General features: G+C 38.9%; 1 protein-coding gene across 33 annotated transcripts in view; it reads left to right on the top strand.

Moving 5' to 3' along the window:
- Window positions 1-23697, top strand: part of ZMYM2 (zinc finger MYM-type containing 2) — a 190509-nt gene that overhangs the window by 137850 nt on the left and 28962 nt on the right. For 28 of the 33 annotated variants that reach the window (XM_043504246.1, XM_043504261.1, XM_038420584.2 and 25 more), the window contains 7 exons: window positions 6922-7094; window positions 13142-13307; window positions 14728-14762; window positions 16538-16667; window positions 16828-16943; window positions 17851-18022; window positions 19519-19626. In XM_043504246.1, the coding sequence (XP_043360181.1) occupies window positions 6922-7094; window positions 13142-13307; window positions 14728-14762; window positions 16538-16667; window positions 16828-16943; window positions 17851-18022; window positions 19519-19626 (900 nt within the window). The remainder of the gene's footprint in view (window positions 1-6921; window positions 7095-13141; window positions 13308-14727; window positions 14763-16537; window positions 16668-16827; window positions 16944-17850; window positions 18023-19518; window positions 19627-23697) is intronic. The other 5 variants (XM_043504244.1, XM_043504256.1, XM_043504255.1 and 2 more) reach the window with 1 other exon arrangement.

Consider the following 23697-nt stretch of genomic DNA (forward strand, 5'->3'; position numbering starts at 1 on the left):
CAGAATTTTTCATATCAAAAGTGATTTGTCTTTTCATGTTTCGTGGGAAGTAATCGTCTCACCAATGTGTCCAAATCCGCAGCATCCTACTGAAAAGCTGTGGCATAATCTGTATGTACATAAGCTGCCACAAGCACACTAATCAACAAGATGATCTGGTTCTTTGTTTGTCTTGCCACCTGAAGTGCCAAGGACTTCTAGCATCCAGATGGATTGTTTTGTTTTGTGCAGGCACATAAATTGTTGGGTGAACCTATCCCTGAAGGTATCGGAGCCCACTTTACAAGATCGCTAGCTACATTGTGGGCAGAAAAAGTATAAGAACATCTAAGAATAAAGAATATAGGCCATACTTGCATAATGGGGGACTCTATCCTGGGAAGCAGTGACTCTGGAAGACTTGGGGGACATGGTGGATAATCAGCTGAACGTGATCTCCCAGTGCAATGCTGGGGCCAAAAAGGCTATCACTGACAATTTTAAAATCAAGGTTGAATGTTTTATCTAAAAGATTTGCTCTAGGAACTGGGGAATTTCTGTGGCCTGTGTTTATACAGGAGGTTAGATGATCACAATGGTCCCTTCAGAACTTTAAATTGGTGTGTGTGTGTGTGTGTGTGTGTGTGTGTGTGTGTGAAATACAAATCCACCTGTTTCAGATGTGGAAGTCTGTAGGGCAACAACATGGTGCTCTATCAGAGGCCTCCTTCAGAAGAAAGGTGCTGCATGTGGTGATTCACGGTCTATGCTGCAATGCTGAACCGCCTCTGGAATTGCAGGCGGGAGGGGAACAGCCCCACATGTCACTGTTTTGTAGGAGACACTGCTAGCAGAAAAGAAATAATCAGGTAAGAAGTTTTCCACGACTGAACAGTTGATTAGTAAATTATGAATATACACACTGACATCTTCAGGGGTATTGCATTGAATTTATTTCTTTTGAAGAGTTTATTTTCTAAACCAAACTACTTAAGTGACGTGTCCCATTTTTAAGGAAGAGGAATTGTTATTTAGTAACTCAAGTATTTATAATTATTGTTGCATTGTCTCTAAATTATGCATGTCATATTTCCATCATCTCTTCTATAGGTTCTGCTCTCTAATCCTTTTAACACAAACATAGCTTTAACGGGTCTGCATAGAAGGCAGTTACTACCTCCAGTATTTTTAGTGATACCTCCTGTATATAGTATTTTTGGCGACAGCATCACTTCAAGATCATGTCTAATTTATTTGCAAGCAGTATTCTAAATTCTTCATTGCATAACTGTTTCCTAAGCAAACTTTCTGTTTTATATTTTGCTGGGTATTAGAATTCTGTGATTATTTATTTTTTTCCGAAGATACTGAACACCTGCAGTTCCCATTGACTTCAGTGAGGTTTATTTGTGCTCAGCGCTCCTAAAAATTATGCCAACAGCATATTACATGTGCTAATAGAAACTAAATCTTTTTATTGCTGTTTGCCTGTGTCCTTAAACTTCCAAGATTTTCTATAATCCATCTTGTATTAACTTGATTGCCTTTTAGTTGGAATAAATAAAATGATTATGTATCTGTACTGTATTTGGCATTCAGTGTCAATACAGCATATTTGAATTTTAGTGAAGCATTTGATATTTGTTAGAATATAGATATTCAGGCCTGCCTATAAAGGCCTATACTTTAAGAACTTAGGTTTAGATTCATAGATACTAAGGTCAGAAGGGACCTTTCTGATCATCTAGTCCGACCTCCTGCACAGCGCAGGCCACAGAATGTCACCCACCCACTCCTATGAAAAACCTCACCCATGTCTGAGCTATTGAAGTCCTTAAATCATGGTTCAAAGACTTCACGGAGCAGAGGAGCCTCCCTCAAGTCAACCATGCCCCATGCTACAGAGGAAGGCGAAAAACCTCCAGGGCCTCTCCAATCTGCCCTGGAGGAAAATTCCTTCCCGACCCCAAATATGGCGATCAGCTAAACCCTGAGCATCTGGGCAAGATTCACCAGCCAGATAGCCAGGAAAGAATTTTCTATAGTAACTCAGATCCCATCCATCTAATATCCCATCTCAGGGGATTTGGCCTATTTACCCTGAATATTTAAAGATCAATTACTAACCAAAATCCCATTATCCCATCATACCATCTCCTCCATAAACTTATCGAGTAGAATCTTAAAACCAGATAGATCCTTTGCCCCCACTGCTTCCCTTGGAAGGTTATTCCAAAACTTCACTCCTCTGATGGTTAAAAACCTTCGTCTGATTTCAAGTCTAAACTTCCTGGTGGCCAGTTTATACCCATTTGTTCTTGTGTCCACATTGGTGCTGAGCTTAAATAATTCCTCTCCCTCTCCTATATTTATCCCTCTGATATATTTATAGAGAGCAATCATATCTCCCCTCAACCTTCTTTTAGTTAGGCTAAACAAGCCAAGCTCCTTAAGTTTCCTTTCATAAGACAAGTTTTCCATTCCTTGGATCATCCTAGTAGCCCTTCTCTGTACCTGCTCCAGTTTGAATTCATCCTTTTTAAACATGGGAGACCAGAACTGCACACAGTATTCTAGGTGAGGTCTCACCAGTGCCTTGTATAACGGTACTAAAACCTCCTTATCCCTCCTGGAAATGCCTCTCCTGATGCATCCCAAAACCGCATTAGCTTTTTTCACAGCCATATCACATTGGCAGCTCATAGTCATCCTATGATCAACCAATACTCCAAGGTCCTTCTCCTCTTCCGTTACTTCTAATTGATGCGTCCCCAACTTGTAACTAAAATTCTTGTTATTAATCCCTAAATGCATAACCTTACACTTCTCACTATTAAATTTCATCCTATTACTATTACTCCAGTTTACAAGGTCATCCAGATCCTCCTGTATGATATCCCGATCCTTCTCCGAATTGGCAATACCTCCCAGCTTTGTATCATCTGCAAACTTTATTAGCACACTCCCACTTTTTGTGCCAAGGTCAGTAATAAAAAGATTAAATAAGATTGGTCCCAAAACCAATCCCTGAGGAACTCCACTGGTAACCTCCCTCCAACCTGACAGTTCGCCTTTCAGTAGGACCCGTTGCAGTCTCCCCTTTAACCAATTCCTTATCCACCTTTTGATGTTCATATTGATCCCCATCTTCTCCAATTTAACTAATAATTCCCCATGTGGCACGGTATCAAATGCCTTACTGAAATCTAGGTAAATGAGATCCACTGCATTTCCTTTATCTAAAAAATCTGTTACTTTTTCAAAAAAGGAGATTAGGTTGGTTTGGCATGATCTACCTTTTGTAAAAGGTGTATTTTTATCACTTTGTTTTATACCTCTATAACTAGCTAAGAATCAAAATCACACATCCGCCTGTGTATGGGCCTTCTCTCACTAGGATAGTCTGAGGCCTTGTTCTTAGACTAAGGCCTTTGGCTAAGCAGCCAAAGGCCTTAGTCTAAGAACAAGGCCTCAGACTATCCTAGTGAGAGAAGGCCCATTCAATGGCCATAAACTGGGAAGCATATGGTCACATCCTTACATTTCAAACCAGTTACATTGAAATAAGGTGGTATTGGGCTGTTAGGAAGACGATCCTATCCTGATAGTGCTCATCACCACCAGATAAAGAAACAGATCTTAAGATGGTTAAAGAAAACTTAATTTGATAGCATCCTGTCTGGCAAGAAATCACTTACCTGTGGTTGTGGTTGTGAAACCCTCATTTCTGTATTGTTTTATCTTTATGGCCACCACTTTTCTATTGTTAATCTATCTGGTTCTCTAATTGTTTCTGTCTGCTGTATAATTAATTTTGCTAGGTGTAAGTTAATTAGGGTACTGGGGTATAATTGGTTAGAGAATTATGTTACAGTATGTTAGGATTGGTTAGTTAAATTAACCAGTAAAATGATTAGTTAAGATATAGCTGAGAATATTACTTTATAAAATAGGGTCAAACAGGAAGTGTAGGGAAGGGAAATTGGAATAATGTTTGCTAAGGGAGGGGAACAGGGACACAGGCAAGGCTCTGTGACGTCAGAGCTGCGAAGGGGGTCACGGAGTAAATGCTCTGCAGTGTCCGAGCTGGGAAGGGGGACATGCTCTGCGGTGTCAGAGCTGGGAAGAGGGACGGGGTAAATGCTCTGTAGCATCAGAGCTGGGAATGTAACATGTGGAACAGACTCTATTGGCCAAAAGAGATAAGCCCAACTGGTGTGAGGGGCTTCAGAATATGCTTGCTTGGATACTAACCCCAATAAACATTGCATTGTCTGCACTTCAGACTTCTGGTCTTTTGCTGCTTGCTGTCTACAAGAACCAGGGAAGTGGGAGGGTGAAGAGAAAGCCCTCTAACAATACTGTTTAATGAAATCATAATATCTCAAAAATAAATCAGTTTATTTTGGTTAGAAACATTGTGGATTTGAGTGTCTTAGAGTATATTCATACTGTGATAAAACAGCACAGATGCAGCTGGCCCAGGTCAGTTGACTTGGGCTCACAGGGCTCGGACTTCAGGGTTATAAAATTGCATGGTAGACATCTGGGCTTGGGCTGAAGTCCAGGCTCCAGCACAGTCCTCTGTTGCGGGTTCTCAGATTCCAGGCTCCAGCCAGAGCCCAAATGTCTCCACTGCAATTTAATAGCCCCAGAGCCTGAGCCCGAGTCATCTGACCTGGGCAAGCCATGAGTCTCTTATTGCATTGTAGAAATACCTTTAATGACTCATTAAATAAAAGATGATGATAAATGGTAATGTGTCAAAATTGGTGGAAGTGTCATAAAATGTGGTTGTACTCTGTAAACTGACTATAAAAATGGAATTGTGGGGCCCCTATTTACCTCTTAATGACTTCAAAATCAAGGCTCTGAGAGAACCATGTGATCCAAAGTCACCCCGCAATGCACAACCTTAACTCAGTCATCCAGTGTAATATTGTTTAATAATTAAGTTATAATAGCATTTCCACATTATGCATCAGAGAGAACACTTTATTACATATTCAAAATTTCTTGACTTACTATAAGTACAAAGTTCTGCTGTTTACTACAAGGCACTTTGAGGAAGTATGGCCTAAAGGACTCAGGATATTTCTGTTCTAATTCCAGTGCTGCCACTGGCCTCTTGCGTTATCGTGGGCAAATCACTTCGCGTTTGTGCCTCATTTTCCCCTTTAAGCAAAATGAGGTTAATGATACTGGCCTTGTAAAAGCGCTTGAGATCAACTGATGAAAAAACTAGATAGCCAAATGTATTCCTCAGCCATTGACTCCATCTCTTGGTTAATTTTTGCCATAGAGCAGTGCCCTCATGCTATTGAAAAATAACCTGAAAAAATGTGAACTGGCTGTGTAGAACAATGCAATGTTTTTTCCTGAGTCTACAAATCACCTAAACAATGTGATAGATGTGAATTTTCAGTCATCTCAGTGGATTTTTAACTTTGGAGTCTGAAGATGACGATTTCATTGTTAACTTTAACTATTTATTTTAGTGTTGATCATTTTAGCAGTTACATGCAGCTAATGCATTTATCCAGCAATCCCAAACTGCCACCTTTGCTTCCCCAGGTGCCAAAAACCCAAATGTCCCCTACTCAGCTGCCAAAACCTCCAGCTTCCCATGACAACTTTTATGATGCATTTATTCCTTGTCAGGACAGAAATCTGTGGCATATTGAAAACTGAAAATGTGGGGACAGCATAAAAGGTAGAATTTAATATAAAAATAAACAACATAATGGCTGTTGTCTTAATATTTTTCATATTTAAAGCATTAAAAGCCTCCTTTTAATTGAAATGAAGACAGAATTTTCTAGTCTGTTGCAGCAGATGATTGAAGAATCCAGGTCCAGCATGCTGTTAGAGTACTTAGTACTGTGGCTACATTATTAAAAAAAAAAAAATCTATACTATAACATAATAAAACCATATAAAATTTTTGTTAAAATTCATATATTCATAGTTTCATGTGTATACTGATGATTATATGACAGAATAACTAGTTACCAGATTCCAGTTCAGATTATGTATTGCAATGTGATTTTCAGTTCTTGGTTCTGTGTGTTGAGTGACAGTATTGTTAAACTGAAAATGAACGGGCTATGTAGATTACTGGACTGTTAATGTGGGTGAATGTAGTAGTGATAGCAAGCTGATGCTTGAAGATCACTATATTGTATAAGGTGTGAATATTGTTTTAGTCTGTGCTTTGTTTTTGTTTGCATTCTAAGGAAATGCACCTGAGCAATAGTAACTGTAAGGGTGTGTCCACACTGTGGTGATAAACCTGCAGCACTGAGTCTCAGAGCTTGGGTCAGCTGACTCTGGCTTGCGGGGCTGTGCTGCAGAGCATAAAATTGCAATGTAGACATTGACTTGGGTTGGAACTCGGACTCTGAGATCCTGTCCCCTCACTGGGCTCCAACCTGAGCCTTCAATATCTACACTGCAATGTTTTAGCCCCACAGTCCAAGCCCCATGAGCCTGAGCTAGCTGACATGGGCCTGCCGTGGCCCTGCTTATAAGTCTTTTATCATGGTCTAGACATACCCATAGCCAAGGATTTTTATGGGAGCTTATGTAAAAGACAAAAACTAAATACAACTCCATGGTTACTTGTGGTATTTGTGTTTTTAAATGCTGTTAAGCAGCCACAGGGTTGCATATTGTGAGATAAGAATACAAAGAATTATATATAACCTTAAAGTTGTGCAGGGGATATATTCAGGTAAGTTTGATAGTTTAGATAATAGTACAGTGTAATCTGAATTTGTCTGAAGCACCAACTTTTTTGCTGTTACTGCTGTTTCAGTTTTAATATATCTTGTAACTTTAACTGATTCCTTAAATTAAAAAAAAAATCTATAAAAATAATAGTTTTTATTATATAATATAATGTTCCTAAGCATTGTTTTAACTTTTAAAACTTTTTTCCAGGATGCAAGCTGCTATATAAACAAGATTTTGCAAGACGGTTAGGATTGAGATGTGTTACTTGTAATTACTGCTCACAGCTCTGTAAAAAAGGAGCAACTAAGGAACTAGATGGTGTAATAAGAGATTTCTGCAGTGAAGAGTGCTGTAAAAAATTTCAAGACTGGTACTTCAAGGCAAGTAACTTAGAATTTTTGACAAGAGCTCCAAAGTGTAAAAAGACAAAATGCACTTGAGGATATGTTCAAGGACTGTCTAGAAAATATGGCTTACTTCAGCACAGCATTTGCAACACAATAACCAAATGTTTTTTCCATCATTTCAGATTTCTCATAACTTAGAGCAGCATTTCTATTTGTCTGTTACCCAAGTTTCCCTTGCCAAGTGGTTTACTAAACAAACTAATAAAGAACTGCAATATATTTGTTACTTGACAGTTGCCAGAAAAGCTGCTTCATCCTCAATTGATAGAAATACTTTTGCCAATCAAAAATTATTTTAATTTGTATTCAACATGTTGGTGAAAACCCCATTAATAGTAGCTGACTGGTACCTCAAATAGACTATGATAGATAAGGTTAACGGTTAATCTTTCTCTTTGTTCCTGTTTTTGCCTGTCCCATTTTCCCCGTTTGTGAACTTCATAGGCTTTAATTGTTCAGTATTGCCCAGTGCAAAGGATGCCAAAGTGGAAAAATGAGACCAAATGGATTTCTTATAAAAGTGTAAAGCAAATGTGGTGACTTCTTTTTTTAATTCTCTGGACGTTTAACTACTTTGTCACTCACAACCAGCCAAGATTATGCCTTAGGAGCTTTTGGGAAAGAAGTAAAGTGAAATTGGACTGGGTTTAATCTGCCATTGGTATCCTGGATAAAATATTTGATCTGTGGTGTGAACAGCCTGGAAAACTACTTTGATATACCAGAACAAGAGCTACACTTGTGGATGCAATTGCAAAAAACAAAGGATTACAAAATTCATCATCTTTCCAAAACAGCCTACACAGCCTGGAAGTAAGGCAATAAAACGCATGAAATATTAGAGGTCCAGGTACAGTCCAGTTATCCAAGATGATAAAGCCTTCCAAAAAGAACCAAATCTGAAGAGATATTTGATATTTTTGAATGGCGGTTTCCAGAGGTTTTACAGCCAAATGTTGTACAGTCTTTATTTAGAATAATGTGTATATAGGGTCCAGTTAGGAATCCCTAAAAGAATACCACTGCAGACTACAGTGTTGTTGTTTTTTCTATGCTGTCTCATGTAAAAGGTTCAGGCTAAAAACTGGCTTCAGGTTTTAAAAAAAAAGTTACTACAAACTTTCTTTCATACATTATCTTAATTGGATGAATGTTTTTAAACTCAGAGTAAGGAATTGAAATCTATCCCTTATATAAGAAGTGCTTACTGATATGAAAATCTATTGCAGCCCTGCTATACTTGAACCAGTCTCTTGGTTGGGCGTTCACCTGACTGGCTTAAAATATACAAACTTCCATGGAGATGGGATTCTGATTTGGGTTCGGGAATTACTTAAACTATTAGTTCAAATGCACTTCTGTTTGTGTGATAAGGATATGCCTCAGATGGGCCAATAAGTCTGCTTAAAATAATTGCTGTACTTAACTGTGATACAAAGAACTGAAATTTTACATTGTAGTGGCTTTGCCTTGGTACCATGGTGTGGCAAAGGCAATGTAATTTAAGCAGCCTTTAAGATGCTTTTGATAGTATTGTTGGTCTTAAATTTTGTCAGATATTTTTATATTTTGGGATCTTACACTTCTGTGTGTGAAAATTAGTGTTATGTGACACTGTTGAATTGTTAATTGTTGCAGTTGCATTGTTTGTTGATGCTACTTAGTGCCTTTTCCTAATTCAGTTATGGTTATAAAGTTTGGGGTTTTTTCACTGGTGAAGACATGCATACATTTACAGGTTTTTGGAAATTTGTGTATCTTGCTAAAAGTCTCTGTCTACACTTGCCAAATGCCTTTTTTTAATTAAAAAAAAAGGCCACTGCATGTATCTTTTTTTGCTTTTTTTGCATTCTACAGTTACATTATATAAATTTTAAGTGTTAGTTAATATCCTTTCCTAACTACAGGTAGCTAAAGATAATTTTAAAATGTAGAAAGAAAGAGTGGACAGATGTTGATGCCTCCCCCCCGTCCCCCGATTTGTACTTCATTTGCTGTTTTGTCTTTAAAGTTAAAAGGAGTTACTTATGCTTGAGTTGTTAATCTCACTTATGCAATATCCAATGTTATACTGGAGTTTCAAGAAATTTAAATATATTTAGTTAGTAAAATAAGTAGTAATAGCCTAATAATGTTTAATACCAGCATTATGTTCATTAAACAAGAGTTTATTTCCATTTTCTTTCTTGTCTACTTTTTTAAAATGGAAAAAATTCTCACGTGTATTGTAATTGGCAGGTATGGGGGCCTCTTAATTTTTACATGAAATTAATGGTCATGAGAGGCCTCAGAATAGCAACCCTGGAGGATGAAATCCTCTCTTCAGATAGCAAGTATGGCAAAAGCAGCTGTATGTCAAGGTCCCCACCCTGTCCAACTCTATCAGGAGTCAACCCAGATCTGGAGGTTCGAAGGGTAAGAGTAGTTCAGCCCTAGTCATTCTTTGCTGAGAGACCTACGAGCTTGTCAGTGCCAAATGTAGTGATAGCTCTTGCAATATGGATACTATCTAATCAGAAGAAGGTGATCTGAAAGTGAAGGATTCTGTATCCTGAGGCCAACTCCCTAAACTTTTGAATCCCTTTATGCTAATATATCAGTGTAATTACATCTATTGATACAAAAGCAGTGGTTTGGATATCATTCTAAAGAGTAGCTGTGTAGATGAGAAATGTAAAAGGTAATCTTCCTTAGTTTATTTGTGACACTTGGCCACAGTTCCAATAAAGTAATTTGATTTTACTGTAAAAGAGCACTGGCTGAAAAAACTGAGGATGATAACTTAAAGGGTTTCTTCAATTCTGAGGGCTATTCTATACTGGCAACATTAAGGTGCTGCCGCGGCAGTGCTTTAACGTGGTTTGAGTAGTCGTGGCAGAGCACTGGAAGAGAGTTCTCCAAGCGCTCTAAAAAAACCACCTTCACAAGTGTTCTTTCACACCCCGAGCGAGAAAGTTGTGGCGCTGTAAAGTGCCAGTGTAGACAAGCCCTAAATTAGGATAAAAATGTTTTTTTGACTGTAGCTTCTGAACCATTGTTGAAAAGGAAATTGCACCTCTCTTGTGCCCGTATTTAGAGGGTGACCTAAATTTACCATGGGTTAATGATTGGGCTAATCATGTATAGTGATAACAATGAAGATATTGAGAGGAATTCTTTCAAATGTTGACTGAGTATACTATACACCACAACTTTTTTGTGTGTGGTCTTTCATACAAGCAGTGTTACAGTTTACAGAGTTAAATAAAAGTAGGTAGAAAAATAGGTTGAAAATTTAAGCATAGGTAAGGGAGAAAAGATACATGTTGAGCTGAGACTTGAAAGGAGGCTGAGAGTTGCAGGGGCAAGGACATAGGTAAACTATTCCAGAAGGGAAGATGTAGAAGACAGAAGTTGCATTAACAGTGCATCAACAGACTAATGAAAGGTCAGAGGAGAGGAAGTGAATGTAGCATGAACAGGGTGTGGGGGCGGGGAAGCAAAGAGACAAAAGGCCCCGAAGTAGTTTTTGGAACAAGTCCATGAAGCACATTTGTTTTTTAAAAGAGAAACTGAAAACTATTCTCAAGCCCAGCGAGGACAAGTATTGTTTGAGACGGGATAATGTGTTTACGCTTTGTACATGTGAGAAGGCAGGCAACAGTGTTTTGTACATGTAGTTAGAGAACTGGAACTTGCGGAGGGAGCTATGATAATCAAGGCAAGAAGGGAGTCAGGAATGGATAAAGATTTCAGCAGAGGTGGAGCCAAGACTGAGGCATAGACGGACAATATTGGGAAAGTGATAATAGGCAGATGTGCAAATAGTTGTGGGAATTCCCGGTCAAAGATGCTAATGTTCCAAATAGCGATAGATGGAAGAAAGGGAAAGGGGAGAGATTGAGACAATGGTGCAAATGTATTTGGTTCAAGGAAACGGAAAGGATGCTTATAAGGAGGAGTTATTAAAAGTGTAGAAGTCTATGTGGGTTTGAGTAATTAGTGTGAAAGGTAGCTGAGGTGTAAAGATGAGAGAGAGTAGAAAATCATGGAGATGAAAATTGAACTTTGAGGAACACTATGGAGAAAGGCATCTTAGGACAAAGCTGGAGCTACTGCCAGAGACCACACAGTTAGTAGAAGCAGAAACGCATGTCTCTGCATAAAGTAAATGTGGGGCAGTCCTAAAGGGTAGAATGGTCCATATGTCAAAGATTTCACTGAGAGAGAGAAGAGCAAGGAGGGAGAAATAAATTATCAGCAGAAAGAACACTTCCACTGTATTTTGCAAGATCTGGTTCCTTATATTTGCTATGAGGAATCAGATTGGGGAAAGAAAGGTATGCTGCTATCGTCAAGCTCCATCTAAAAGTCCAAAGTAGATGGATCTTTCTGCTAAGCTGGTCAGCTGAGAAGTTAGTTTAATATTAGCATTAAGAGGCATACAGATTAACACCTGTTGGAGAGAAATAGAGCAGTTTGCAACTCTCAGAACTAATGTTTCAATCTTTCCGTTGACTCTGGAAGAGAGTGCTTGCATTGAGTGCCATCTAGAAGGTTAGAAACGCTTTTAATGCAAGTATTTTCAAAAACGGGTGCTGAAAATTCAATTCCTAAGTCCACAGATAGGCACCTTAATATTTCAAAATCTTGGCTCAAATTTTATATTCTGCAGAAATTCTCACAGGGTCACTAGAGAATGACACCAAGCCACTAATTCAAGCAGAAGAGACTAAATACTGCGCCTGATACACATACACACTATATACATAAAAGCACAGCACTTAGTCTCTTTTGTGCTTGAACTAATTAGCCTGGTGTCATTTTCTAGTTACCTTGTGAACACTGATGGTGCAAATGTCAATTCCTCAGCAATCAGATCCTCATATGTAACTTCAGTGCTACTTGTCTTTTGATAAATTATCATATCTGTTGCACCATGTACTGCTTTAAATGGGTTTTCCAGGGTGTATCACTCCACAGATCTATCTGGTATTCCCAAGTACCCTTAAACCTTGTATTCATTCCTCCTCCTCCCCCCCCCCCCCCCCCCCCCCCGTTTTTGGTATCATTTGGCATGCAGGTGTCAACAGATGTGAAGAGCATTGTGGTTATGAGGATTTGCTTGCTTCCTGAGGGACTGCAACTGGCACCATCAACATTCATATTATAACTTAGTGTGACTGATTCACTTCAATGGAAGCTTTATTTATTAGGAAGGAAGCCTATCTTTGGTTGGAGTAGATGCCCAAGTAAAGTTGTCATGCCATCTGATGTAGACATAATATAATGTAAGGTCAAGTGTGGAAACCTTTTTCATTTAGGAGCTTTAGTTATGTGCTAATCCTTGGGTTTCTGACCAGAAACATTGAAATGGCAACTTGAGCTTCCTGTTAGATTTGCAAAATATATATTTGTATTGCTCTAAAACTGGCAAAACTTAAATTAAACAATCTTTCTTTCTTTATTTATTTTATTTATTTAACAATTTTGCTACTGCTATAGCACAAAGTAGGTAAAGACACAAGGTCCCTTGCACCAATGAACTCGCAATATAATTCAAATACAAAACACTGGACAACAATATTGTTGCTTAATTACTATTTCATTGTGCATTGGAAAGAAACCTCATGGAGGTCTCAATCTCTGTCCTCTCTTGTTTTGCAGAATGTTTTAGTGGACCTTGTTAAAAATGGTTCCAGGACACACAGATATCTTGCTGAATATGCAGAGATGAGCTAGTTGTATGAACATTAAAAACATGTGAACAAATGAATCCTGTTGATCCTTTTTTCAGTTTTGTATTGTTGAAAACCAAATGACTAGTGTGTCTATATGTACAGATCAGAAGGTAACACAAATGTTCTGGAAGTGGCAAAGAAGCTGTCTCAATTGAAAATGAAACTTAACTATTTAAAAGTACTCTAGAATTAATGATAAATAGCCTCATCATTAAGTATTCTTTTAAAATGTAAAATGCTTAGTTCTTTTTCTGAGGTTTCTTTGTTTAAAAAAATGTCAAAATCTCCCTTTATGTTAAGGCTGCCAGGTGTGACTGTTGTAAGTCTCAAGGAACTCTCAAAGAAAAAGTACAGTGGCGTGGAGAAATGAAACATTTCTGTGATCAGCACTGCTTACTGCGTTTCTACTGTCAACAAAATGAACCTAATATGGCAACACAAAAAGGACCTGAAAATTTGCATTATGGTATGTGATGTTTTATAGATCATAAATAGCGGAACTATACATTCATTATTCTGAAAAGACTTTTTTTAATTTACAAATTTCAATTTTGGATCAATATTTTTCACTCAGATGACATCTACAAGCAATATAAACTTGTATTTACAAAGGAGAAACTTCTGTTAAAGGAGAAATCAGAAATTGATGAAATTATATATTTTTTTCTTGCGATAAATCCTAGAGGCACCATCCCCATTGTGCTAGAGAGTGTCCAAACATTTGTTTTGCAGTTAGAAATTTGCTTATTGTGCTATTTGTATTGGATTTTTAATGTTAGCTTTTTGTTTTATTGCCAGTTTTTAGAGTGAAAAATTCTGTAACTTGTCAATTAATATTCTGATTCTGTGGATATGTATTCAGTACATTGCATGGGTAGAATTAAACACACAATTTCTGTTTTGATGTTAAAGAAAAAAGAGACTAGTTCCCAGTGGATCATGCTAAATAATTGCCCTTTACTGTTTGTTTGTTCATATAGAAAACTTACTTGTACTACAAGAGTCACAGCTGGAAGTTTAGTTCTGAGTCCAAGTACTGGTTAAAGACACCGGGTAATCTCAAGAGGATAGGGGATAGTAGAACACACTTACTCATATTAGCTTCTCTTCAGCTCTAGTGTATTTTGCATTTAATATGGTGGATAGGGAGTAGGAAACCCTCTCTTCCTCCCTCACTCCCAGTTTGTCTTTGCTTCTACTTTGGGGTCTTTTCCTTTCCAAGTGTCCTTAGATCATGAGGAGAAGGGGGATACCAGGGATTAGAGGTGAAAACATTAAAAACATTTTTTTCTCACTTGGGAACTTAACTTGCAACATATTTTTGAATTGCACAATGCTCTCTTGCTTTAATACAAGGAGGCAGCTAGATCCTTTGAAAGAGCAGGACGCTTATGTGCATGTGGAGATCATAGTGATACTTAGGGGTTTGTCCACACACAGAAATGACACCAGTTTAGTTAAATCAGTTTTTAAATCAATTCATTCAGATCGGTGCAGCATCTTTGTGTGTACACTTTTAAACCTGAGTGGTCACTATTAATTAAGCTCCATTTAAGATAAGTTGATATAAGGCAGTCTAAACCAGATCAAGAGTGTATTCACATGGGTATTGCACTGATTTAACACAGTGGATTTAGAAACTCATGTAGTTAAAAGGGTGTAATTTCTGTGTGTAGACTGGGTCTAGGACTTGACACAACTGTCATAGACAGTTGGCTGTGCTTGTCTGGTAATACTGTGATAAAGCAGCAATCAGCAATTCTGCTATGGTGCTACCATGATTATAGTAACCATGTTAATTTTTTTTGTTGAAAATTTATTTTATGCACTTTTTATATAAACTGATAAAATAAACATTCTTAATTTTGAATCTCTTTACATTTTAGATCAGAGTTGTCAAATTTCCCGAACAAAAATGACAGTAAGTATATAAAATATAATTAGATATATTAAAATGACATCTTAAACTCTTAAAGAAACACCAACAAAATAAGTAACATTTTTAAATGATTAAAATAGAAAACATTAATTCAGTTTTGGGGCTTTTGTTTTTTGTCATCATGATCAGTGAAACTAAATTGGCTAGCTTAAGTTATAAAAATTTAAAAAAAAATTGTATGCATATGTCTTTTTAAACTACTTCCACTAAAACAAACTACTGTGTATTTTATTGCTGAATTATGTGAGAGTATCCCTTTAAAGATAATTCACAAGAAAATATAGTTTTTGTATGTTTTGTGTTCCTAATGAGTAGGTGTATATAATAAATATACAAGGAAAAAAAAACACTGATTAATAAGCATTTTAGGGTTATGACCCATTTTGGAATGGCAGAAAGCCGCAAATTAAGGCCTCCGATTATGCAAATAGTTATTATCAGAAGTACAGTCACTGCTGTACAGAGTCCCATTGACTACATTGAGACTTTATGTGGGAATATAGTATGAGTGGAGCATGGAGTAACCTCAAGTTTTAATTTTACTAGGTTGTATCAGATTGACACAAAACAGGGTTTTAATAACCTCTTCCTCCAGGTTACCTTGTTTTAATTTCACACTAATTTATTTTTCTCTTTCGTTGAGACCTTTGGGGTGCTTATTTTCAAACTAGAATAGATTGGTTCCTTCAGATTCCCTGCTGCTGTAGAAAAATATATTTAAGCTTGTATAGAGTTGAATGTTAGACGTATATAATACAGTATCTTAATTTATATTTAGTTTGTGTAAATGTGTATGCATTACACTTTTGGGGATTTCTATAGTAATTGGGGTTGTCAATCATAAACCATCTTGATTAAAATTTCTGAGCGCATACATAGAAAACTGCTTCCAGGCACACTGATTCGGTCCACAGTTTTAAAATAAAAAGCAGCTTAAAAGCCCTCATGACTTAACCTTTACTTTTTAGGAAGTACATTGTCAACTATTGTAGTATTTTTTAAAAATATTTTACTATTTTATAATATCCGTTTGTAAGTCTTAAGTATTTCCTCTGCTGATTTTAGTTCACACTGCCATGTATAGGTGAAAATCTCTTTTGAAGAGAACTCTGTTCATCAGTGAGATTATTTTTAACAGCAATTGAAATGTATGTAGTGTTCTGTCATGCAAAACCACTTTGATTTATTTATCATCACTTTTAGTGCTTTTCAAGAAATAGAGTTGGATTACTGCTATAGAGCCCAGATTGCATATTTTTAGGATTAAAAAAACAGCAGTGGAACGCTGAAATTAAAAATAAAGATTAGAATTCAAGACTTTTCATTATGGATTATTACACCTCAAAAGAAGGTCAAATTTTGAGCCTCGAGCCTTTCAATTGTGTTGTTTTTAATGAAGTAGTTTAAAGCTAGAGCTTTTGAAAGTTGTAAACCAACAAGTAAATTCCTTTATGCTTTCATAATGTAACAGCAGTGAAGTTGTAGTTTAGACTAAAATTTAAAAATTAATTCTGGAATAGGCAGTTATTCTGGAAGTATTAGCCCAGAGCAAATAAAATTACAGTTGTATTGTGCTTCTGATAGAAGGAGCTCATTTGGAAATACAAAACAACTTTTAACTAAGGAGCAGTTACCAATGCTGCTGTTTTGCTTTCTTTTCCAGGACTTGTATATGTTTAGAACACAAATATTGACTGGTATCTGAAATCAAAAGCCGTAACAAATCAATAATGATGCAATTGTTTGCTTGTCTCCAGGGTTCAGCGCCACCCCCTTCTCCAACAGTTAACAAAGAGATGAAGAACAAGGCAATTCTTTGCAAACCTTTGACAATGACAAAAGCCACATACTGTAAACCTCACATGCAGACAAAATGTTGTCAGACAGGTAACTACTGAATATTAGTAGAAGTACCAGTTCATTCATTTCACCATTCATGTGTTTGAATTTTATTGGCTTGGAATATGTTACTGAAAGTTTAACTTTTCCAAGCTATTATTGTAAGACACTTTTAAGTGCCTATCAGTATTTTGGCTTAATTTTATAGAAGATGATTGGAAGAAAGAATATGTCCCAGTGCCTGTTCCTGTACCTGTTTATGTTCCGGTGCCCATGCACATGTATAGTCAAAATGTTCCTGTTCCGACAATGGTTCCTGTTCCAGTAAGTCATGCCTTATTTTCAAGCTGAATTTCTTTCAACTTTATCTCGGAGAATAATTTGTATTTATTAATTTGCATGTTAGTCATTAGTACCATGGGTGCTTGCGTGGTGCTGCAGCACCTTTTCTTCAGGTAGAACAGTTACTTTTCCAGTGACTTCAGCTTCCTCACCGTTCTTCAGTGAGCAGCCTGCCTGCTTGCACACATGTAAGCTCATACGGTGCTGTTTTGCTCCAGTAGCAGTTTTGACTGGTGCATTTCTGCTGGATGGTCGAAGATGGGGAAGTGAAAGATTGCATTAGGGATGGCAGAGTGAGACTAGCAGGAGGGAGCAGAAGCAAAGAGGGAATGACAGGCTTTCAGTGGAAACCAGAATAAGATTTGGATTTCAAAATTTCTAGCAAATTAAGCTTCTTAATACTTACAATTTACATAGCATTCTACATCTTCTATGTGATTTACTCAAGTGATAATCCTTACAACACTTCTTTGACTCTGAAGGTAAAAATTTCCCACATTTTACAGATGGGGAAATTGAGGCTACCAAAAGAGGGTAATGTCTTGTCCAAGGCCACAAAGAGTAGGTAGATGGATTCAGACCTGGGATTAGGAGTTCAGGAGTCTTCTGGCACTGTTCTTTATTCTCACCACTAAATTGTACTACATTACTTCCCATAGCATTTCTGTCTCTTTTTTTCACTCTGGTCATCTGTATTCATGGTTTTTCAATGGTCTTATCAACTGTTGGCTTTTCTGCTAGACCGTAATGAGGGCGCCGTTTCCTAAGCCCTGGACTATTGATTCTTTTAAAATATAGATGTAAAGCTTCTGCATTTAACTCTTACATCATTGGTAATCATTTGTTAACAATGAAATTTTTAAAGCGTTATTCATTCCTATCTGCTTAGGTGCCAGTTCCAGTTTTTCTGCCCACCACTCTGGATAGCAATGAGAAGATCCTTGCAGCAATAGAAGAGCTGAGGGGTAAAGTTCCTTCAAATCCTCTGGAGGCTGAGCTACTCACTATAGCTGAGATGATGCCTGAAGATGATGGAAAAACAGAGTCTACAGATTTGAACAGTATGTTTTATTGCTGTGGCCTTTGGATCCATGTGTTTTTACTTCTGTGTGTATGTATCTATAGTGTTCTTATATTACAGTAATTACATAGAAAATTGCTATTTGTGAATTCTAAAATTAATTGGAAACTTTACCTGTTTAAACAAATTTCTAGAATATTTCATCATATTTGAGATGCAGGTAACTTTTTAGAAATCTGTTCTGTGGCTTTGCTGGCAGCCGTGTAGATGCTGGAATCCTCCTCCTCACTTGCTCTTAGAGCCAGGAGGATGACAAATTGTCACCCAGGATTTTCTCACTCTGTAGGGCTCCTTCCTTTACATCTCTAGTTTGACAGCTGCTTCATTTAAAAAAAACACAACGCAGGAAAGTGACTTCTGCAGCTGGGTCCAACCACCATTTATCTATCAACCAAAGGAGGCTAAAGAAAGAACAAATTAATTGTTGTTCTTGCAGTAGAACTTTCCTGTAGATACCTTAAATTATATATTAGCTGAGGGAAAAATCCACCATCTCACAGTTTTTGCAATTGTGACGAACAAAATCAGCCTCTCAGGGTGCCTAAAGACTCATTATAAGGGCTAAATTTTTAACGGTGACAGTAATTAACCCTTGGAACAATTTACCAAGGTTTGTGGTGGATTCTAAATTTTTAAATCAAGATTGCATATTTTTCTGAAACATACACTCTAGGAATTATTTGGGAGAAGTTCTATGGCTTTTGCTATACAAGGTGTCAGGCTAGATGATCAAAAATGGTCTCTTCTGGCCTTAGAATCTCTGAAAACCTGCAAGTGCAGAGTCTCTCCCTGAAGCAGAAGAAGGAAGCAGTTGATGCAATTTCTGGGGCTGTGACAGTGAAACTGCTTTCCCACCTTCTTCCCATAACCCCTGCCATTTCACCTGAAGGGGGAGAGAAACTCTCACCGAGGCATCCTCAGATTCTGAGGATGAGATGCTTCAAGACTTTCATTAGGAGAGGAATTTCTGCAAATTTTCCTGCCATGCACACTTTTTTTTTCTCCCCACATATCATGATATGTTTATGTAGCTTCCAGATTTTACCAGAAAAAACCTCTCCTTCAAACAGGAACCTAAAAAGCTTTTGAGAGGTCTCCAGAAGCTTTTTTCCTAGACTTCTTCAGCTGTTTTCTCAAAGTATCCAGGGACAATATGGACAAATGTTTTATGTCTGGGATACAGGAGGCTTACAAGGCTGCAGAACTTCCATTTGCTTTGCAAACTTGGACTTCGTCAAGAAATTCTCCATAATTAAGCAGGGCAGAGTAGGCTAACAGATATCTTTCTAGCTGGGAAGGAATCATACTGGAGAAGCAGAATATAGAGCTCCAGAATTGGAAAATCTGGGCTGGAGATTTGCTGTCATCCTGCCTGGCAGTGAGTACATGAGGAGGAATTCAGTATCTGCGCTGTCTTGGCAGAGCCACAAAATGAAAATTAACTGTTAAATGGTATTTTATTTTATTTAATTACAGGTGTAATAATTGAAACAGACTTGCTAAACTCTGATACAAAGATGCAGACAAGCTTGCCTGATATGCCGTATGAACCAGACCTTGATATTGAAATTGATTTTCCAAGAGGTATTTCTGCTATTTTTTCAACAAATGTTCTGAATGAAATAGTCTTTATGCGCTGGCTTCGTAATCTTTTTGGTTGTGATATATACTGTTATAACATAAGAACACCCATACTTGTCCATCTAGCCCAGTATCCTGTCTCTGATAGTGGCCAGTGTCAGATATTTCAGAGGGAATGAACAGAACCGGATAATCTCGAGTGATTCATCCCCTGTCATTCAGTCCCAGCTTCTGCCAGCTAGAAGTTTAGGGACACCAGGAGCATGGGATTGAATCCCTGACCATCTTGACTAATAACCATTGATGGACTATCCTCCATGAACTTATCTAAATCTCTTTTGATCGTGTTATACTTTTGGCCTTCACAACATCCCCTGCAATGAGTTCACGGGTTAATTGTGTGTTGTGTGAAGAAGTACTTCCTTGTTTGTTTTAAACGTGCTGCCTATTAATTTAATGGGTTCTTGTGTTATGTGAAGAGGATAAATAATACTTCCTTATTCACTTCCTCCACACTACTCATGAATTTATAGACCTCTGTCATCATCTTAGAGTGATGGTCCCTATTGTATTCCACTAAGAGTTATGCACCAGGCACACAAAGCCAGAGCTTTTTTAAAGTAATAGCATCCATTGGTCCACGCATGTGCCCTTGTACTGTCTCATGATTTCGCCTGAGGCGATAAAGGGTGGGGTGGACCGACTATGCCTTCAGTTCTTCTCACTGCTGCATGGTTTGAATTGGAGCTTCTGCTGTTCTCTCATCCTTCGTGATGTACTTTCTAAACTTTACAGAAAAACTGTTTTTATTCTTGTACATAGGATTTTACTGATTTTGTACTCATTTCTTATGATTAAGGACTTTGAGACGCAACTTTGGCCAGATGGTGGACTTTGTTAACAAGCTACTGCAGCAAGATTGTGCCAGGTTTCAAGCTGGAGGAGTGCAAGTTCGTCACTAGAATTATGCTTCAGGCTGTGATTGATTCTGCAGACCTGTCCTCATGTACAATAGCAACTGGAATTGTCATGAGGAGGGAATGCTGATTACACTCCTCAGGTTTCGTTTGGGAGGTACATAGCACAATTGAGGACCTCCCTTTTGATGAATCATACCTTTTCAGTCAGAAGATGGATGATTGCTTACACTCATTCAAAGACTCTAGAGCCACTCTGTGATCACTAGGCATTTATACGCCAGTGCCCAAATTTTATTGCATGCCATCTATACAATGCTACAGAGCTCCCCAGTTCTACCACCAGCGAGTCTTTGAGACTCCACAGAAGGTCCCAAAGGTACAAAGATCCCATCCGTGGGGACAGTCCTGTGCGCAATATACTCAATCTTCTTTTCAACAATATTTCTGAGTGCATTTAGAGAACAGTCAACCACTTTGCACACTAGCACTCTTGCCAGCCACCCCCTTTGGGGGCAGTCTCAAACTCTTTCTGCCAGCATGGAGCACAATAACAGTGGACAAGTGGGTCGTGGATGTCACTCGACACAGCTATGTGACTGAGTTTGATGCTACCTCCTCCACATCCTCTGCCCCAGTCCTGTCTCGGGGACCACTCTCACGACAGTATTCTTGCCCTAAGGTGAACTCCCTTTTTCAGAGAGGAGCAGTAAGAGCCAGTGCCCACGACCTTTCAGGGCACAGAGTTCTATTCCAGTTATTTCCTGGTGCCCCAAAAGAAGGGGGGATGGAGACCAATTCTGTATCACCAATGCCTCAAGCGTTCTATTTGCAAGCCAAAGTTCTGCATGGTCATGCTTGCGGCCATCATTTCCTCTCTAGAAAAAGGCATGTCATTTACAGCTCTTGATATGCAAGATGCTTACTTCCACGTCGACATCCACACAACCCACAGACAGTTCCTGAGGTTCATATGGGTCCTCAGTACTTCCAATACAGGGTTCTCCCATTCGCACTTACCATTGCTACATGAAGGTTTTCTCTGTGTTAGCAGCTCATCTCAGATGGCAGGGAGTCCTTGTCTTCCCCAACCTGGATGACTGGCTGCTGGTGGCATGGCCAGGAAGGGAAGCTCGAGAATTGATGTCCCAGCTTCTTCTATTCCTCTTCTCCCTAGGGGTGACTGTGAATGTTGAAAAATCAACTTTGTACCCTATACACAGTCCCTGGAGTTCATTGGCACACATGCTGATGCAACCTCCGCACGTGCTTACTTGCTGAAGGACAGGTTCCAGACACAACTGGACCTGATTGCTTCAGTGACATCTAAATCCCCGATCTCAGCCAGAACTTCTCTCCCTCCTCGGTCACATGACAGCATGCATGTATGTCATGGCCTTTGCTCACCTGTGCTTCTGCTGTCTATAACTGATTGCAGGGAGTATGCTCCCCTGTGAACCAACCCATTAACACCGTTCTCACTGGTCCACTAGAAGTAATCTCCTCCCTTCGATGGTGAACAGATTCTCTTCAGGAATGCCTGAATGCTCTGGAATGCCCTTCCTTCCATCCTCTCCAAGTATGATGATGATGGATGCATCGTTCGATGGCTGGGGCACTCATGTGGGCTGTCACATGACGCAAGGAGCTTGGAACACTTGGGAAGCTGGAATGCACATCAACGTCCTGGAATTTTGGGCAGTACCTAGGGCATGCCACGTATTTTTACCTTCCATCTTATCTTGTCATGTTCTCGTTATGTCAGATGACAACACTGTGATTTGCTACATAAAAAAGTGAGGAGGCACAAGGTTCCTAACGCTGTGTGCAGAAACGACACACCTCTGGAAGTGATGCATTGCATACTATATCCTATTGTTGGGAACTCAGAATGTGATTGCTAATGCTCTCAGCAGGAACTTTGTGACCAGCTGCAAATGGGAGTTGCACAACATGGTTGGTGATTGGTTTCAGAGTAGCAGCTATGTTAGTCTGTATCTGCAAAAAGAAAAGGAGTACTTGTGGCACCTTAGAGACTAACAAATTCATTTGAGCATAAGCTATCATGAGCTCACGAAAGCTTATGCTCAAATAAATTTGTTAGTCTCTAAGGTGCCACAAGTACTCCTTTTCTTTTTTGGTTGGCGATTGCCTCTCACACCAACACCAAGTACATCCAGTACTGTTCCAGGGGAGGGTTCAGTGTCCATTCATAGGGTGACACCTTGGGCATCGACTGGTCAAACCGAATCAATTACACCTTCCCTCCCCTACTGCTCCTGCCCCACGTCCTTCACAAACTCCCACATGAGAGGGCAACAGCCATCCTGATTGCCAGTTCTGGTTTCCTCCACTCTTGCTTCTGAGGTTCCCAGTACTGCTCACACAACACAGCGGCAGGCTCAGGCAGCCCAATCCACAGATGCTTTACCTGAGAGCTTGGTTTTTGGATGGACACCTCCGCTAGCATGGGAGTTTTCTTCGGCAGTGCAAGATATCCTCTCCAGTAGCAGGAAGGACTCCATGAGGTGATCCTACCAAGTTAAATGGATACATTTCACTTCCAGGCCCACCAGAAGGGTCTTTCCACTGAGGCCAAGGGCATCCCAATGCTCTTAAACTGTTTCCCTCTCTGAGGGTGTCAGGGTTTGCTCTCAGCTCTATTAAAGTGCATGTAGTGGTTATCAGAGATTTCCACCCTCCCGTGGGTGGGAATTCAGTTTTCACTTAGCCTTTGACTCCCTGATTCTGGTAGGGCCTTGTACACAAATACCCTCCCAGTCAGCCTATTGCTCCTCAGTCGGACCTCAGTCTAGTCCTAATGGCATTGATGAACTCCCCCGTTGAACCTCTGGCTTCCTGCTTTCTTTCTCTCGCTTTCCTTGTTGCTGTTACTTCTGCAAGAAGGGTTGGTGAACTACAGGCCAAGATGGCAAATCCCCCTTTCATCACATTCCATAAGGACAAAGTCTCCCTGTGCTTGCACCCCAAATTTCAACCAAAAGTTGTTTCCTGCTTCCTCCTCAACCAACCCATATGTCTGCCTATCTTCTTTTCCAAACGACTAGCCTCAAAGGAGGAATGGCAGCTTCATTCTCTTGATGCATGTAGGGGCCCTGGCCTTTTACCTACAAAGAATGAGGTCATTCCAGAAATC

Source organism: Dermochelys coriacea, chromosome 1 (genome assembly GCF_009764565.3).
Source record: "Dermochelys coriacea isolate rDerCor1 chromosome 1, rDerCor1.pri.v4, whole genome shotgun sequence".
Classification (NCBI taxonomy): Eukaryota; Metazoa; Chordata; order Testudines; family Dermochelyidae; genus Dermochelys; species Dermochelys coriacea.